The 16,213-nt window shown below is 40.8% G+C and overlaps 1 protein-coding gene across 5 annotated transcripts in view; it reads right to left on the bottom strand.

Annotated features, from left to right (window-relative positions):
- Window positions 1-16,213, bottom strand: part of adgrb2 (adhesion G protein-coupled receptor B2) — a 203,265-nt gene that overhangs the window by 49,149 nt on the left and 137,903 nt on the right. For all 5 annotated transcript variants that reach the window (XM_067611336.1, XM_067611338.1, XM_067611337.1 and 2 more), the window contains exon 17: window positions 10,206-10,332. In XM_067611336.1, coding sequence (XP_067467437.1) covers window positions 10,206-10,332 — 127 coding nt within the window. The remainder of the gene's footprint in view (window positions 1-10,205; window positions 10,333-16,213) is intronic.

Genomic DNA, 16,213 nt, shown 5'->3' with positions numbered 1-16,213 from the left:
TAAAGAGTTGTAAGATATTGAGCTGTAGGTGACTGCCGGCCTTCCCCCACACCTCCGTTAGCCCTGTTCTTAATGAATAAATTAGTCCTCAACCACGGACAGATAGATAAACAGATGATGGAGAGTGATAACTGAGTTTGAAAGAAATCCTGTTAGACTGTTTGCCTGCATTAATTAAAGTAATTGTTGGCATGTTGCCTGCTCTGCACTTACACTACCTATTAACTCTTACTCTTCCTTAGGTGTAATCCCTTTGGTAGCCCCTTTTGATTATAGCCTGCTAATTACATGCAATTACCTTTGATTAGAATTACCAGAGTGTTTCAGATAGAGCTGGATAATAATACGTAATTATGCTCTTCTGAAAGTTGTTATTTGATGGAAGTAGAGCACCTATCTTGACCACTTTGATGTCACATATTTGACTTTTCAAGCATCACCTACAGACCTTATAATTATAATTAGTTTACTATTGTTCCTTATAATCACACTTATTCAAGTAACAAATCAACTGACGAAGTAGAAAACAGATAATAGGAGTCAGCATGGCCCTGCTAACACCTGGCATTAAAATGTGTCTCGGGTGATTCAATCACAAGTGGACAGCTCTGAGTACAGGTGTGATTGCACCAAAGACGCCTTGAGGACGCATTGAGATCGCTCCGACGACATTCGGAGGTGGTATGGGCCGCATATGGTCACGTACTCATTCACACGCCAACGGTGTTCTTCTTTTAATTTCCGGCATACTAGGCATGGGAAATGCATTGCTCCCTCCTGCCAGTTAACAACAACAACAACGCATTTGGTCTTTGCAAGTGGAAATGAAGTACATGTTTATTTGCATATAGAGCAAGGAAGTGAGATCCAATCAAAAGTGGTCACTTGAGACGCACGTGGAACGCATGTGGAGATGCATTCTGATGCCAGGTGTGAACTGACGTATTTAAAGCTGTCCACCTGTGATCGGATCATCTAAGACGCATGTTAGTGCCAGGTGTGAACGGGGCCTATGCAGGCTTAAGACAAGCTTCATTTACACTGGATGGAAACCAATTCATGCCCATTGTATGATTTTACATGTACAAGGGTAAAATCACTCGACCGTAGCGCATAATTAAGTGATTTAGGTCATGATGTAAAGTGCATCGCTACTTTGCCTCTCTCCAGAGGTGTGCCTTTGAAAGGATGAGGAACAGACAAATGAAGCTGCATGGAGAGAGTACACCCCACCGCGTCCCAAATGGGCTTGATGTTTGGCCTGCTTTTAAGTTCTCAATCACACAATTTACCCTAATTTACCTCCTGGGGTGGCTAGCCTTCCCTTTCATCAAGATTTATCACTGTACGCACACACACACACACACACACACACGCGGTGTCTTACTGCAAATAAGGCACATACTCGCACACAATGACACGTACTGGCAGATGTGCCAAGTAATTGAAAGTCAGTGTTTAAGCTGCCTGAATGCTTGTGTGTGTGTCAATTCAAGATGAAGTGAAAGAGTGAGGAGGCAGACGAGGAAAGACTTCAGAAAAGAATAAAGAATGCCGAGAGAAAAGGAGGAGTAAAAGCGGCGTTCAGAGGGAGATGGAGTGGGAAGAGTTAAAGACAACTAAGAGAAAGCAAAGAGTAGGGGGAGAAAGAAATAGATAGGGAGAAAGAAAACGAGAGAGAGTCAAAGCTTCCCTTTTAGTGGTTTTCCCTGGCCCATCAAAGGAAGCCAATTTCTCCAGAGGAAAGTGGAATAGGCTGGAATACCAATACGGCACACACAAACACACTAGGAGGAGAATGGAGGTGAAACATAATCAAAACCGCCTCACAAAAAAGGAGAGACCCACACACAAAAAAAAAAGAAAGAAAGAGAGAGAAAGAGGAGGGATATGACAAGCATCTGCTTCGGGTATGGAAAAGGCCTAGGAGGAGAATGGGAGACAACAAAGACTCTCTGTGTTTGATATAATGTAGAGAGGAAGGTCAAAGGATACACATGCATTTGTGTTTTTTTTTTTTTTATTCCGACGGATCAAACATGGATGATATATTGGGAATGACACGCACGCACGCACACACAAACAGAAAGACAGACAGACACACACACACGCCTATTGAATTTCCTTTTCCTCTCTGTCTTAAATTAGCCTCTACCAGATAAGTAATAGAATAAGTTATACTCTTACATATAATTTATTCAATATACATCCACAAATTGTCCCTCAGCCCTTCATTGTGTCAATTTGTCTAACAGTGTTTTCTTAATATGGTTAGGTTTTGTGTGCGTGATGGGATTAAGCGTCTAACTTCATAATATAGAAGGATGCTATGGCACAAAGAAGCGAACGAAACGAGGAAACACCCGCGAACAGACGCACGAACACAACACGGCCCGGAGACTTATAGTGTCACACAAATGCCCTGCCCTAAATAGATATCGTGGCAGTTTGGATGTGCATGTGTTTTGTATGTGTGTGAGACAAGAGAAACACACACAGAGAGACTACAGATTAGAAAGAGTGTGTTAGGCTCTGCTGTGTATGGCCAGGCTCCCCTGGGCAGCTTGGCTACCATGTGATAGAGAAGATAGCTATTTTCAGCTCAGGAAGTTTAACCTACTTATCTCCTCTCACTGACACTCCTCCCTCCACTCCTACCTATCATGCTACCACCACCCCCCCCCCTCCCCCCGCCCTCCCTTTCTCATTTTCTGTGTTTCCCATTCTCCCTCTCTCTTCCTCACTACCTTCACACTCACCCTCAGCAGGTGGTCTCTCTCATTCACCCCATGTCTGTTTTTTTTTTTTTTAATTTCTTCCACTGCAAATCCTCATGATGGATTTGCAGTGCTGAGATTACACAAAACTGTACTTATTCAAGTATTCCTGCAATTGCATCCTATTATGAACACTATAAGAGGGCTGGGAGTACTCCAAAAGACAGCTTGCATTGACTGTATATCTTTCTATGTATTCAGCAACACTCTACTCATGTAGTGTTTCTCATAGTCCGATATAAGCTGTGAGAATGATATGTAACTTGTGGAATCTTGAAGAAAACCACTGTATACTTTCAAAGACTAAAAAGACAGTATTTCTGAGTCTCTAGGTTTTTTTTTTTATCCAATAAGACCTCATACCTAACTGACCAATCATTTGTCTTTTCCTCCCGAAACAACCAAATGACAAAGGACTGCAGCTGACAATTACTTTCATGATCGATTAATCTGCTGATTATTTTCTCAATTCACCGATTAGTTGTTTGGTCTATAAAACGTCAGAAAGTGGTGAAAAATGTTGATTGCTGGTTCCCAAAGCTCAAGATGACGCCCTCAAATGCCATGTTTTGTCCCGTCCAACAGTCCACAACCCCAAGTCATTTAGTTTACTATCACAGAAGACTAAAGAAACCAGAAAATATTCAGATTTGAGAAGCTGGAACCAACCTCCTCCTCCCCCCAAGGATGTTCTATGGAACAACATACAGGTACGGAAATAACTGGCACATCCACAATAGTTACATTAGTGTTGGGTAAATGCTACCATAAATCTTTTTAGGTATTTCAGCAAAGCATCACTGCTGTCAGTGGTCTAGTGAGGACAGTCTCGGACTACAAATCCTCTATCAGACAGCTGCCAACACTGAGTGTGTGCCTTTGTGTGTATTCAGTCACGTAGTATGCAATGACCCTTCTGAAATGCTGAACAGTCTACTGTGTATAATACTTGTATGACCTTTTCTTAAATATTGAAAAGATTGGTATTTTCAACTCAAGGTTTTGCTATTCATCGGCAGTAATATGCTTCTTTCGTCCCCACGCAGACATAACACACTTGTTGACACAAGCAGATTGTGCCACAAGATATAAAACTCTATATCTTGCTGATCTAGAGTTCCAGCTATTCAGTTTTCTGTTTTGCTGTCATGGCACCGGGTAAATATTGCTTGTGATATGCTTCAACTGAGTCAATTCAGCAGACCCTCAAGGGTTTAACTTGTCAGGCTCTCATTTCAGTGGCCTCAAGACAAACCATAAGCCTCCTGCCAGTGTGTGACAACCTTGAGGGCTGAAAATGCAAAGTCATCACAGAAATTGCTGCCCTTATCTTCAGGTATTTTGCCCATACTTTTTGAGGTCTGTACTGCTTGTTTAGGCAAAAAAAAAAGAGTATTGGCATCAGAACAAAGGCCTAAACTAACACTAACATCACTGTCTAGTCAATTATAAAATATTTAATTAGCAAGTAAATCTCTCCACAACAGACCCACCCTCATTACATTATGCATCTTCAGCCAGAGGAACACAGCTAAATAATTTCACCTGTTTACTCTGTCATCATCTCCCTTGTCATTCACGAACCTTCAATTAATGCAACAAGGGATTCGACGACTCTAATGCAGTTCCATGCGCGGTCCCTCATAAATTTTAGCAACCCTCATCTTCTAATTACAGTTGACAAGTGCAAGATATTTGCATATTTTAACCTTGTAGTCTTGCTTCATCTAAGGCAGGCGCCTTGTTTTGGTTCAAATTACAGTTAAGTTAGAATAAGTTAAAATATGAGCCGCCATCTTATAGCGCCTCAATCATCCTTATCGTCCTTCCGCAGTCAAATCAGGCACTTTGGCCATTAATAGTCTAAATAATAGACCAAGCTACAATATTTTTTTCCCATTCTGATTAGGTGCCGGTGAGCAGTAATGACAACAGAGGAAACAGACTCAATTCATCTCAAGTAGACCCTATCATTTGGTATGAGTGATTGAGCCAAAAGCAGTTAGCGTGGCAGCTAAAAGTAGCCCTGACAAATCCTTTACAGCAGAAGCGGACATCACTTCACATCATCACACACATATTTTTGTTTTGAGAAAATTGCTTTGATACAGTAATTGGCTTATAAATGAGTTACGGAAACACAGAAGCAATCTCCTCTCCTTCTCCGTGCTTGCCGTGTTATTTTTTTTTTCCTCTACTCGCAGCCGGCGCATTGTGTACTTGTTTGTGTACTCATCCACACTGACTGGATCAAGGTCTCAGGTGCTGTTTAAACCACTGACCTTTTCACTCGCACTTCTGGTTACCTGCGCGTGCCACGAATGTCGCCGTCGCTATGAAAACGAGTTTGAGAGGAGGCACTTGAAAACTGAACTTGAGAGTGTAATTATTTTTCCATGTCAACACAACTAGGACGGTGTCCCTCAGCACCGACGAAAACGAAGCGAAAAGATATAACTCACTTGATTAACTTGAGGCAACAAAATGTTAAACTGACTTTTATAAAGCCAATACCTCTTTCAACTCCAAATCCCATGATCCCTATGAGGACTGCAGAGGCAATGAGTCCAGACATATCCGTAGGGTTTTGTATTCCCACTGCAGTCATTTTGGGAATTAAGTGGCTTGGTTTATTGTATGGCTTCATGACCTCACTCAATCAACTCCTCTTTCTCTCTCTCTCTCTCTCTCTCACTCTCAATTCTGTTTCTCTAAAGTAACAACCTCTGTCTTGTTTCTGATAGTGAAGGTCTCTCCATAGACATACACACACAGCAGAATACACACACACACACACACACACACACACACACATACACGGAAATCTCAGAGGCTATAGAAAGTAAACAGGATTAACTGGCTATCCCTCGCTCCACTGTAAACGGCCTGTAATGGCAGCACTGCTTCTAAATCCCTCCATCTCTTTCTCTCCCCCTCCCTCCCTCCCTTTTCTATTAAACATGGAGGTTAATCCTCAACCCCCCTTGTCCCTAGCGCCGTGGCCCAGGATAAGCTGTCAGAGCTGGGCTGCTGATACTCAGCTCTGCTCCAACAGCCACACAGCCTGGACACAGCATATGTGTGTGTGTGTGTGTGTTTTTGATTGTCTGCATGTTTGTGTGCGCAGACATGCGTGCATGTGTGCGAGTGTGTATGAGTGTGTGCGCAAACATCCATACCGACTGCCTGGGTTTGCATGTCTGGGTAGTGTTTTTTTTTTATTATTTGTTGCAAAATTCAATCTGTTTCTCCCTCCTCTTTTATAGAATCCAATCTCCGCTGGAATAAAAAGCTAACTCTGGAGGACCCTAAAGCAACAAAGTGCACTCAGCACTGGACACAATAGCTCCTGACTGAGAGCCATTGACACAAACACACTGACCCATACCTTCCGGTCCTCAGTGCTGTGTCTAATGGTGCACCGGGGCTGAATGATGAATCGCTAATGACTAGCACACTCTTCACAGATGGCACAAATGTCACAAAAGTCAATGCGTTTTCCCTCATAGTCCTTCCCTTTCACCCAACACGGACGACCTGCTTGCTGTGGCGAGGGAAAAGTCAATATTGTTCAGTTGGAAGAGGAGTCACAGGAACCAGAAATAACTGCTAGAATGACCCGTTCAGCTTACAGGTCGCAGCCATCGTGTTTTTCCATATAATGGGAATTAATGTTTCCCCGAGTTTTGTAATAGGTTCCAGACCCCTGTGAAGTAATTCAGGCTTTGAGGGACGAAATAATGAACAAGCGTGCTGTTTCTCACCTAAAGGCCATCACCTTATTCTGACCCTCTTTACACTTAATAAAAAAAAGTAAGGGGGCATATCCAGAGGAAGAGGAGAAGGGAATAAAATAATAGCTCCATCAATATGGTACAGAAATCTCAAGCCTTACCGTACAAGCCAGCTGAATATTAAAGCTTTGCACTTTGTGAGATATCATCTGGCTATATAGATCAGACCAGTCGAACCAATCAGTATCACCCTTTCAATCTTATTGCTTGTGACACAAACAATGTGCCTTATCCAAGTTTTGATGGATTAAATGACTTGATCTATCCAAGTAAAAGTTCAAGGCAGCTGTCGCTCAAATTGATCCATCCAAACGTGACCAGCAAACACGCTGAGGATGTTGTTTGGTTGACAATGAAGATATCTGTCTTTTTTTAAAGTGCTTTGACTATAGTGGATAGCCAGAAAGTATCTTACAGTAGGATTGTATTGGAACTTTTAGCATTACATTAATATATCCCTTCTGTGTTACCTATTAGATTTTATTCCAAACCAATCAATATCAACTGAAAGAGACAGAGTTCTTAAAAAAAAAACACAAGGATAATAAAAGCTGCCTGTATCATCACAAATAGTCACAATAAAGTCCCATTGTTTTTCTCAGTGTTACTGTGCGTGACTCAGAGTTGCACGGGCATTAAGCTCTCCCAGAAAGATGAACAGCTGTTATAAAATGTCTGGTTCTGCGATAAAAAGTCAAAGGTAAAAAAGCATGTGGACATAAAACTCCAAAGATAAATTTAGGCATAAGCAGCAGTGGGACATCATGCTTGGGGAGGCTAAAAGTCAGCAGCATGGTGGGGATGAGGGTGGGAGTGTGTGAGCAAAACTCTGAGGAGCAGCTGAGTTTGGAACTAAAATAAGAATAGCTGGTCCACCTTAAAGGTCAGTCCACTTTGTCTCTAACTTCGGGGCTACATAGCGTGTTACTGTCTTTTCAACCAGTGAACTGCTGACACAGGCGTTTTCATTATTTTAACTTTACCAGTGTGCAGTGTGCAGTGCACAAAGGCCAGTAGTAAATTTAGGGAAGGCTTAGCCTGTTTCCCAGTACTGCCCAAAAAAAATCATGATCTTGTTGAAGGTTAAACTTTTTCAGTGATAATTTTGGGGACGCTAAGCTTCCCATAGCCTCTTAATAGCTCTGCTCTTCCATTTAGGTAAGAAAGGTCCAATCCCCAAGCTTAAAATTTGGCTAAGTGCACCGTTAATGGCAGGTAGATGCCAAAGGTTATACGCTGTTGAGAAAACTGATAACACAATCTGCAAATTAAATGAATATACTTTCAGATTCCGGCATAATTTGGGCATTTATAGCACCGTGTTCGGTTCCCAACTGAAATGATGAAGCATTTTGAATTTGCTACAGCTGATTTATGCCTCTGACTGGCTTTTTCTCCATAGCAGAGGCTCATGGGTATCGTTGTATTTAGAACCATCCGCCATGCCAAATTAACCGGAAAAACATGATATCTCAGAAATGAAGTTTAAGTAATGAAAACTAATGGCCAAAGCGACTTGTGTGTTTCTATGTGGTGGAACATTGAGAATATCTATAAATGAAAAAAAGTGAAATGGGACTTTAGAATGAGGAAGACTACTTTCTGAACCAGCGCTTCTCAACTCTGCAACCCTAACGCCTATGTGGGCTCCAAATTACTTTTTAATGTGTTCATGAGAGTGTAAACAAACCTCAGAAAATGCCTAGCAACGATGAAGAGAACACACAAACTTTACATAGCAAACTTTGAGGTAACAGCGCTAACTATGGAATCAAATAAGGGTCATTAAGGGTCAATATTCTGAGCTTGTGAAATGGTCTGTGAATGTCTAATAACATTTTGCAGCCATAGAAATATTTTGTGCACATCTGCGAAACGTTTTCACATAAAATATTTCTACAGCTACAAAACTTTTTCACACATTCACAAACCATTTCACAAGCTCAAAATATTAATGACCCTTATTTGATTCGACCTCCCTGAGATGTGTTTTTCATATTATTTCAAGCAGAGTGTATGTCAGGACAGGAACATTCTTAACAGTAATGTGTTTTGAAAAAATAATGCACGGTGCCAGTGAGTGCTATATGGAGGCAATGTTTTACACTGAAAAGGTTACACAGGGACAGATGTCCACATGAGCACGTAGCTCTTTATCTCAGCCACACTCTGGTTGTTAATGCATTATTACTTACAGACAACATCTCCTTTCCATCTCTTTGTTTCTCTCTCTGTGTTTTTTTCCCTTCTCTCTCTCTCTTAGTTCTCCCTGCCAGCTGAGACCTGACTGCCTTTTCTGTTTGGTGGAACATTTCCCACCCAAAAGCCTCCATTCCTCACAATCACTCTCCATCTCTGTGACACCTGGTGTTACCCTCCAGTGCTTACCGGGGGATCTGCTTTGCTGGCTCCATTTTCTAACCAAACCATTAAAGAGGGAAAACTACAAAAAAAAAAAAAACTCCCCTAGATTCTTGTATGAAACAACAAATTTAGCTAAACTCCATCTCCTCACACTCCCAGATTAATTAATGTAATCATTGTCCTCATGATGGACATTAGCTACAAGTTAACATGGAGACAAATTAACAACCAAAACTAAAAGGGAACATTTTGTTACTATAGCAATCAAGGAGCCTCTGGCATCAAGTGAGAATAACAGCTGACAGTGTTAACGAGGTGAAAAGGAGGGTGAAAGAAGTGACAAAAGCAGGGTGATAAGGAGGAGAGGAAGGAACACTGATATCAGATGGGATGTGATAAGCCACATCAGCGGGAAAAAAAAAAAGAGAGCAAGAAAGCAGGTCTAAATAATAAATTAGGTTATGTGTACGTGGAGGGAAGGTGTGAAACAAATGGTGTGACAATGTGAGATGTTACACAGTTAATGAATTAGGGTCTGCTGGAGAAGGGTGGGCAAAGAGGGTGGCTGAGAGAGGAAGGTAAACTGAGAGCGGCATGCTGTCAAGTCTTTGAATGTCCATTAGTGAAATACAGGATAATGGGTCAATGTATCAGAACAGGCATTACCCTGAACTGCTAAAAAGCCTTCTTTAATCACGTCAAACACACACTGCAAGCCACGTGAACTATTTATAGAAGCGCAGGTTATGTGCTGCAGGCAAAATCACACACAGACACAATAAAATCTCTTTCTTTCTCTTGACGCCTCTCCTCTTCCATCACATGGAAATAGCTCACCGAAACAACCTGACCTTTGCTAAGTTTAAACTCAGAAAAGTTGTATAACCCGGAGAGTGACAGCCGATCAAAATATAATTAGAAAAAAAGCGATAAAAAAAACCAAAACAGGATCTTATACAGTGACAATGTTTAACATTGATGGCACAGTTCAGTCTGCACCCATTTTCATACAAGAAAAGATGCTTGATATAAAGTAAGAAACATCACACCAGCATCGCCCGTCCAAACATCTCAATAAAGACGATAAATGGCAGCTATAGCCTGCTGTATTTCACAATACATTCCAACTGACAGGGACGCCATCTAAATTCATACAACGTTAACTCATCAGCTCACTGACCTGGCCCCTGGTAGTAGTTGCCTTATTAGCCCCCCCCCCCCACCCCACCAAGTCCCACAGAATACATCAGGTTATGCGTTGGTGACTCACCGGGTCTTTAGCTTGCTGCGCTAACACGGCGTAGGTGGATATCCTGCTGCACAGGCATTTGGTGTGGACAGTGGTTGACGCGAGCGTTTGGCAGCCCTCTGTGCCCCAGTTTTCTGCGCCAGCTTCCCTGGAGGTGGGGAGAAGGGGGGAGGAGGGGGTGGTGGGGGTGGCACATAGAACATAAACAGTGACTGTGAGACAAATACACACATAAAAACTATCACATGACTATACACGCCTATAGGAAGTTCCGACTCAAAGGGGGGAGTGAGAGAGTGGCAGAAAGTTTCAGGGGATAGACGTTCTTCAGCATCAAGTTCACAGAGTTCGCCCTGGTGTCCCATTCACTCTATAGCTTTAATATGCAGTGATCGCCGCTCACGCACACTGACAGGCTCTTTTACTCTGCTGGCATTAGAAGCCAATGTCACCCCAGTTGTTCTGAGTCTTCTTCGTGTTTAGCAGCCTAAACACTTTCTTTCTCATCTTTGTTCTTTCTTTTCTACTTTCAATTCCATCTCCCTTTTCTTGGAAGAGGAGTCTGGCTTTGAGGAAAAATGAAAAGGGCTGCACCGGCAAACAGTTAACAAAAACAAGTATGGTTTAAATGGTGGATGGGGGTTATTCAGCACTAAATGGTCAATTGCTTTGACACCCAACAAGTTACTGGGAAGAAGAGTGCCCAGACTCTCGTACAATAGGACCTTGTACACTTAATAGCCTGACATCTTTCTCCTCTTTCCTTTATTTGCCACCCCCCTTTTTCACTTCCCTCTAAATGCTCTCAATAGAAGGTTGAGCGCAGAGGTCAATCAATAAGATTCTAACTGGACTAATTGCCCCGGTAGCTCGCACTACACATTAACCTTATGTTTAACCCTGGATACACTTTTATTATAGCAACCAGGAAGATGTGGCAACATTATAGGAGCCATAAGAGCAGTCACAGAGATGTGCTGATGAGGTCAAGAAGGCCAACTTTATGACTGATGGCAAAAAGAGGCAGGAGAACGTGAGGTTTTTTATTTCAAAGTGACAGGAAATTTAAAAAAAATGGACGTAATTAAAAGTTAAATGAAAATTTTGTATAAGAATATGATTATGTAGGTTTACTGATGAGTTAGGCGTTTTAAAAAAGCATGTCTTGTATGTGTAACTTGTAAATACTGTGGTTTAGCAATAGCGCTTATCTGACAAATATCTCCCCAAAATGAAAGCTTTTTGAGAGACATTTCGCCAGGAGGCACAACAACATGCAACTAACCCACCAGACATATGGGTTAAATTATAAAGCAAGTATGCCTTTAGCCCCAATGAAAAGAAATTAAAAGTATCCGCAATTAGTTACAAAGGATTTATGTTTCTGTTGCTGCATAACTGCATTAGCTGCTGGTTTGGGTACCTGGGTGTTCAGTGGGGGATGTAGGGAAGATGACATAAAGTCCTGTTTGTGTAATCACTCCTATAGGCTGTTAAGGTAATAAAATACACCTAATGAATGTGATGTGTGTCAGAGGCAGCATATGGCAGTCTACATCCTTCTTAGGCCAACACACAACGATAAAAAACCTTTATGTTGGAGAATCAAAACAGTTCAATTTAAAAGAAAATGTGGGGCAACAAAATGCATTTTGTTAATGCTGCTCATAAACAAGATACAGTGTATGTTTGTTCATTTCGTTCTTTCCTCTATAAAGATTTGTCAAGCAGAAAAGATGAAATGTAATCATATTGCAGATAGCACACGGTGTACACTATTCTTTTGCCGCTAATGCTTTAGTGGAGAACTTAATTGCCTCCTCTCAAGCTAATAGCAATGAGTACCCTCAACAGCGGATGGAGAGAAAATTTAATAAAGTGTTGCTTGTATAAGGACTGCACAAAATTAGGGTTTGCAAAAGATTTGCAATCTACAAATCACTCAGTACACTGGAAATATATGAGCTTCGATTGGCAATATTGTGTATCTGAATACTGTTTAAATCCTGAGGGAAGGCTTTGGTGACAGTTTCACTTTATGAGGAACGAAAAGCTGGTTTGTTGCTCGTTGTGTTCGTGGTATCTTCAGGAACATTTTGGATTTTAACCTCGCTTTGGAGAACAGACAGATAATTTAACATTCAAAAATAGGAATTTCAGGATACCTGTTTATTTACCTGCCGACACTATGTTTACCTCTATCACTGCATCAGATCTGAGCTCCCACTTTAATCAGAAAACAGCAAAACACACAATCAGCCAATAAAAGATTATGATGAAGGATCTTTTCTTACACAGAGATTTGTGGTTTACTTTTTCTGACTATATGTTCATCATACAATTACTGACACCTCTTTTTCTTTGCTTTTTCTGTGGGCAAGACTCCTTCCTCTTTTTCATTGAGCTCTCACTTTTTTATGCTTTCACTTTGAAGAACATAACATTTTGATATTTATATATGTAATGAAGTTATATATTTTTGTCAGATGAGTATAAATTGAAAAAAACATGTTTCAAATTCTATTCTTGTTCTGGCATCTTACCTAAAAAAAAAAAAAAAAAGAAATCAGGTCATATTCTAGTGTCTGCTGCTGCGGTTTGAATAAAGCAAACAAAAGGGTAAATAGTACATGGACCACCCGCCAATGACAACATGTTACTCATAGCATAGTACAACAACACTCAAAGCTAAATATATTGCTGCTGTGACAGGGCATCCTCATACAATCAATGTGACACTTAATGACAAGAATATATCAACATTAATTCTCAGAAATATATCTGAACATGAAGGCATGCAGACAGACACACACACACACACACACACACACACACACGACACCCAGATAAACATACTCAGACACACACAACACACACTCAACTCATAATGTCAGTAATGAGATGTGAGTACAATTCCCTGATGATCATCATCTGCACAGTGACACTTCAAAGACTGAAGATCGGAAAATGTGTCACAGCAATAAAGCCTAGAGACAACTTGACAGATAGCAACACGGTGTGTGAAATTGTGTGTGTGTGTGTGTGTATATGTGTGTCTCAGAGAGACGGAGAGAGATAGGAGAAAGACAGAACAAGAGTAAGACAATACGTGCACTTTTTACCTTTGAGGAAAACCTCCAAAGTGTGGTTTTGTGTTACACTGAGATTCCTCTTTCAAAACATGTTCATGTGGGATCAACTGTGCTTACTTAATAGAAAACATGTGAGTTTTGAATTCAAACCCCCGAGAGATGTCAAGTAAAGTATTTACAAATGGCTGCGTTCACACAAGTAAAACATAACCATATGGGCTCTAACACTCCACATGCATTAAAGATTGTGCATTGCATGGACAGATAGAGGGAAGTGTTGCGTATTGATTTATGCATGTTGGTTGACTTTGAGTATGGTGCATGCACATGTGAAAGCATGCATGCCTTCAATATACTGACACAGACGGTCGGACTACATGCAACAAAGTTACACGCACATCAAGTATTCTACGCCAGTCTGGCAGCAAAGAGGAAGTTGGGTTAATGAGAAACTGTCTGACAGCTCGCAACAGGGGGTCGCTGAAGATAACACTAGCACACCCGCCCACAGATAGGCACTATTTGTGACCTCTTTGTTTTGCCTGCTGAATTTCAAACTTAATTGACTACTGACCCTCGTTTTATTTAGACTGATTCAATTGTTGGCATTGATGCCTTTCAGCAAAAAGCCAGCTTTGACTTTTTAGTTTTGTTTCACCCACAAAGTTAGAATAAAACCCTGATCTTTGTTATTGCAGATCCACTACAGCTATGACTACACACTGCTGCTGTGGACCCCTGTGGGCTCATAGAAATATTAAATTATCAGTAAGGTTTAGCTGGCGAGGACAGATTAAAAGGACATGGTTTTGTTTTACTTTTGTTATAGCATTTGAATTAGCCTGAAGCTGCTGCCTGCTCCCCTTATCATGGAAAACAGGTTCCAGATGTACAAACAGGTGTACGTATCAGTATAGCTGGTTTATAGGCTACGGATCCCACATGTATACTGCAAAGATATCAACCTGGCATTATCCAAAAAAATGCTAAGATGTGTAAATATACATAACATCATCCGGTTTGCTAGTATTGAGATAATCTACACATCTGTTGTTTGGTCTTGACTTCGACAAAGAATAAAGTTTGATTAAATGGATGTTAGAGTTGGCTTCATTTTGACAGGTAGTTATCCTTTAGTGCACACGGGGATTATACAGTTTGCTTTGATCAGCCTGAGCCAGAACATATATATGCAACAAGACTAAGAGTCTACAACAACGCAAGCGACTCCTGTGCTTTGAGCTAAATGCTAAATGCATCAGCATGATAACATGCTCACAATGACAATGCTAACATGCCGATGTCTAGCAGGTGTAAAGTCAGGGGATCCTGAAAGTCATTAGGATGCATTACCTGGAAACCATGAATGTCTATACAAAAGTTTGTTCCAATCCATCCAGTAAATGTTAAAACATTTCATCTAAAAAGTGACTTAACCTGCTCACGGTCCTAAATAACAAGTCTGGGGATCATAAAAATCAGCAGGCTTCATCTTCTGGGAACCATGAATGTCTGTACAAAAGTGTGTGCCAATCCATCTGGTAAATGTTGAGATATTTCATCTGATAAGTGAAAACCTTTAACCTGCTCGTGGTGTTTGGTAAAAAGTCAGCAGGCTTCATCCCCTGGGGGCCATGAATGAATTTCATGGCAATCGCTCCAACAGTTGTAGAGGTATTTCAATTCAGACTAAAGTGGTGGACCCACTGACCAACACTGCCATCCATGCTGTTTGTGTGGCTTAAAACATTATGCCGTACTTGTGAGACGAAATTACTTCTCGACAATGTGCTAATCATGTAAAGTGACCGCTGCAGTGACATATTACAATGTTTTCCAGTTTGTCCCCCTAATTGCTAGTAGAATGATGTTGCAGCTGTTAAGAAAAAATGGGAAAAATACTTCCTGAACAACAGCTTAAATTGACCTTTTATGTCTACTGAGAATAAATTGGCTACAACTCTTGACTGAAAGGGCAGTGCAATGAAAGCCAATTGCACCCTGTTAAGAAACAACAACAACAACAACAAAAAAGGTTAAACATGCTTTGAATTCTTAAAAGTGATGGTCTGGATGCAGGGATTTCAGCTGTATGAAGGTAAGAACCAGTGAGAAAATCGAACCCTCCATCTGCCTAACACATAAGACACAATGTCAGTATGGTAGAGGTATAGAAAATCCAGAAAGAAATACACGTTAAGCTTTATGATGCTCATGATTTTACACTTTTACAGACCAAATTCAGCTGACGTCATTCATATATTTGAAGCAGCTGACACACTGTATGTAGTTAACATTCAATATCAAGTCGCTGCTAAGTGAAATGTTCTACTTTGCCGTCATTGACATAAGGATGAACTGTATCAGCTAATTTCAGCTGCTGGCAACACTGTCAAAACTGATTTATGAGATGACTGTCGCCTAAAAAAAATCTACTTTTGCATGCTAATATCCACTTGATATTAGCATGAGTAAAACTGCGAGCCCTGTGTCCAAGCGCTGTCTCTCATTGCTCATTTCTGGCAATAAATGCCATTAAATTTAAATGCAATTATTTGCCTTTGTGTCATCAGTGGTCAGAGGCGCAGACGACGAAAAGCCATTACACGAGAGGAAAAACTAAAAACGTGGAAGGGAAAAGGCAAATGGCAATACATGCAAAAGAGATGAAGAAAGCATCGCAGGGTGGCAAATGAATTTCACACTTAGATGGAAATCAATAGCATGTAAATCACACAAAGTTGTATCCTCATTATACAGAGAATACTTTCAAGTCAAAATGCAATAAAACCTTTAGAAGCCGGTATGAAGAGGTTTAATATTCATTGCATGATATGATATTGTGAAGTCATTGAGCAAATTGCCACAGATATAACCTGATGCTTTCATGTGCTTTTTTTTTTTTGAAGAGAACTTTGAGTAATTATTCTCTAAAAC

This window comes from Thunnus thynnus, chromosome 15, assembly GCF_963924715.1.
Source record: "Thunnus thynnus chromosome 15, fThuThy2.1, whole genome shotgun sequence".
In the NCBI taxonomy this organism is placed as follows: Eukaryota; Metazoa; Chordata; class Actinopteri; order Scombriformes; family Scombridae; genus Thunnus; species Thunnus thynnus.
Note: the sequence above shows the minus strand (reverse complement) of the source record. Positions and strands in the feature narration are given on the sequence as shown.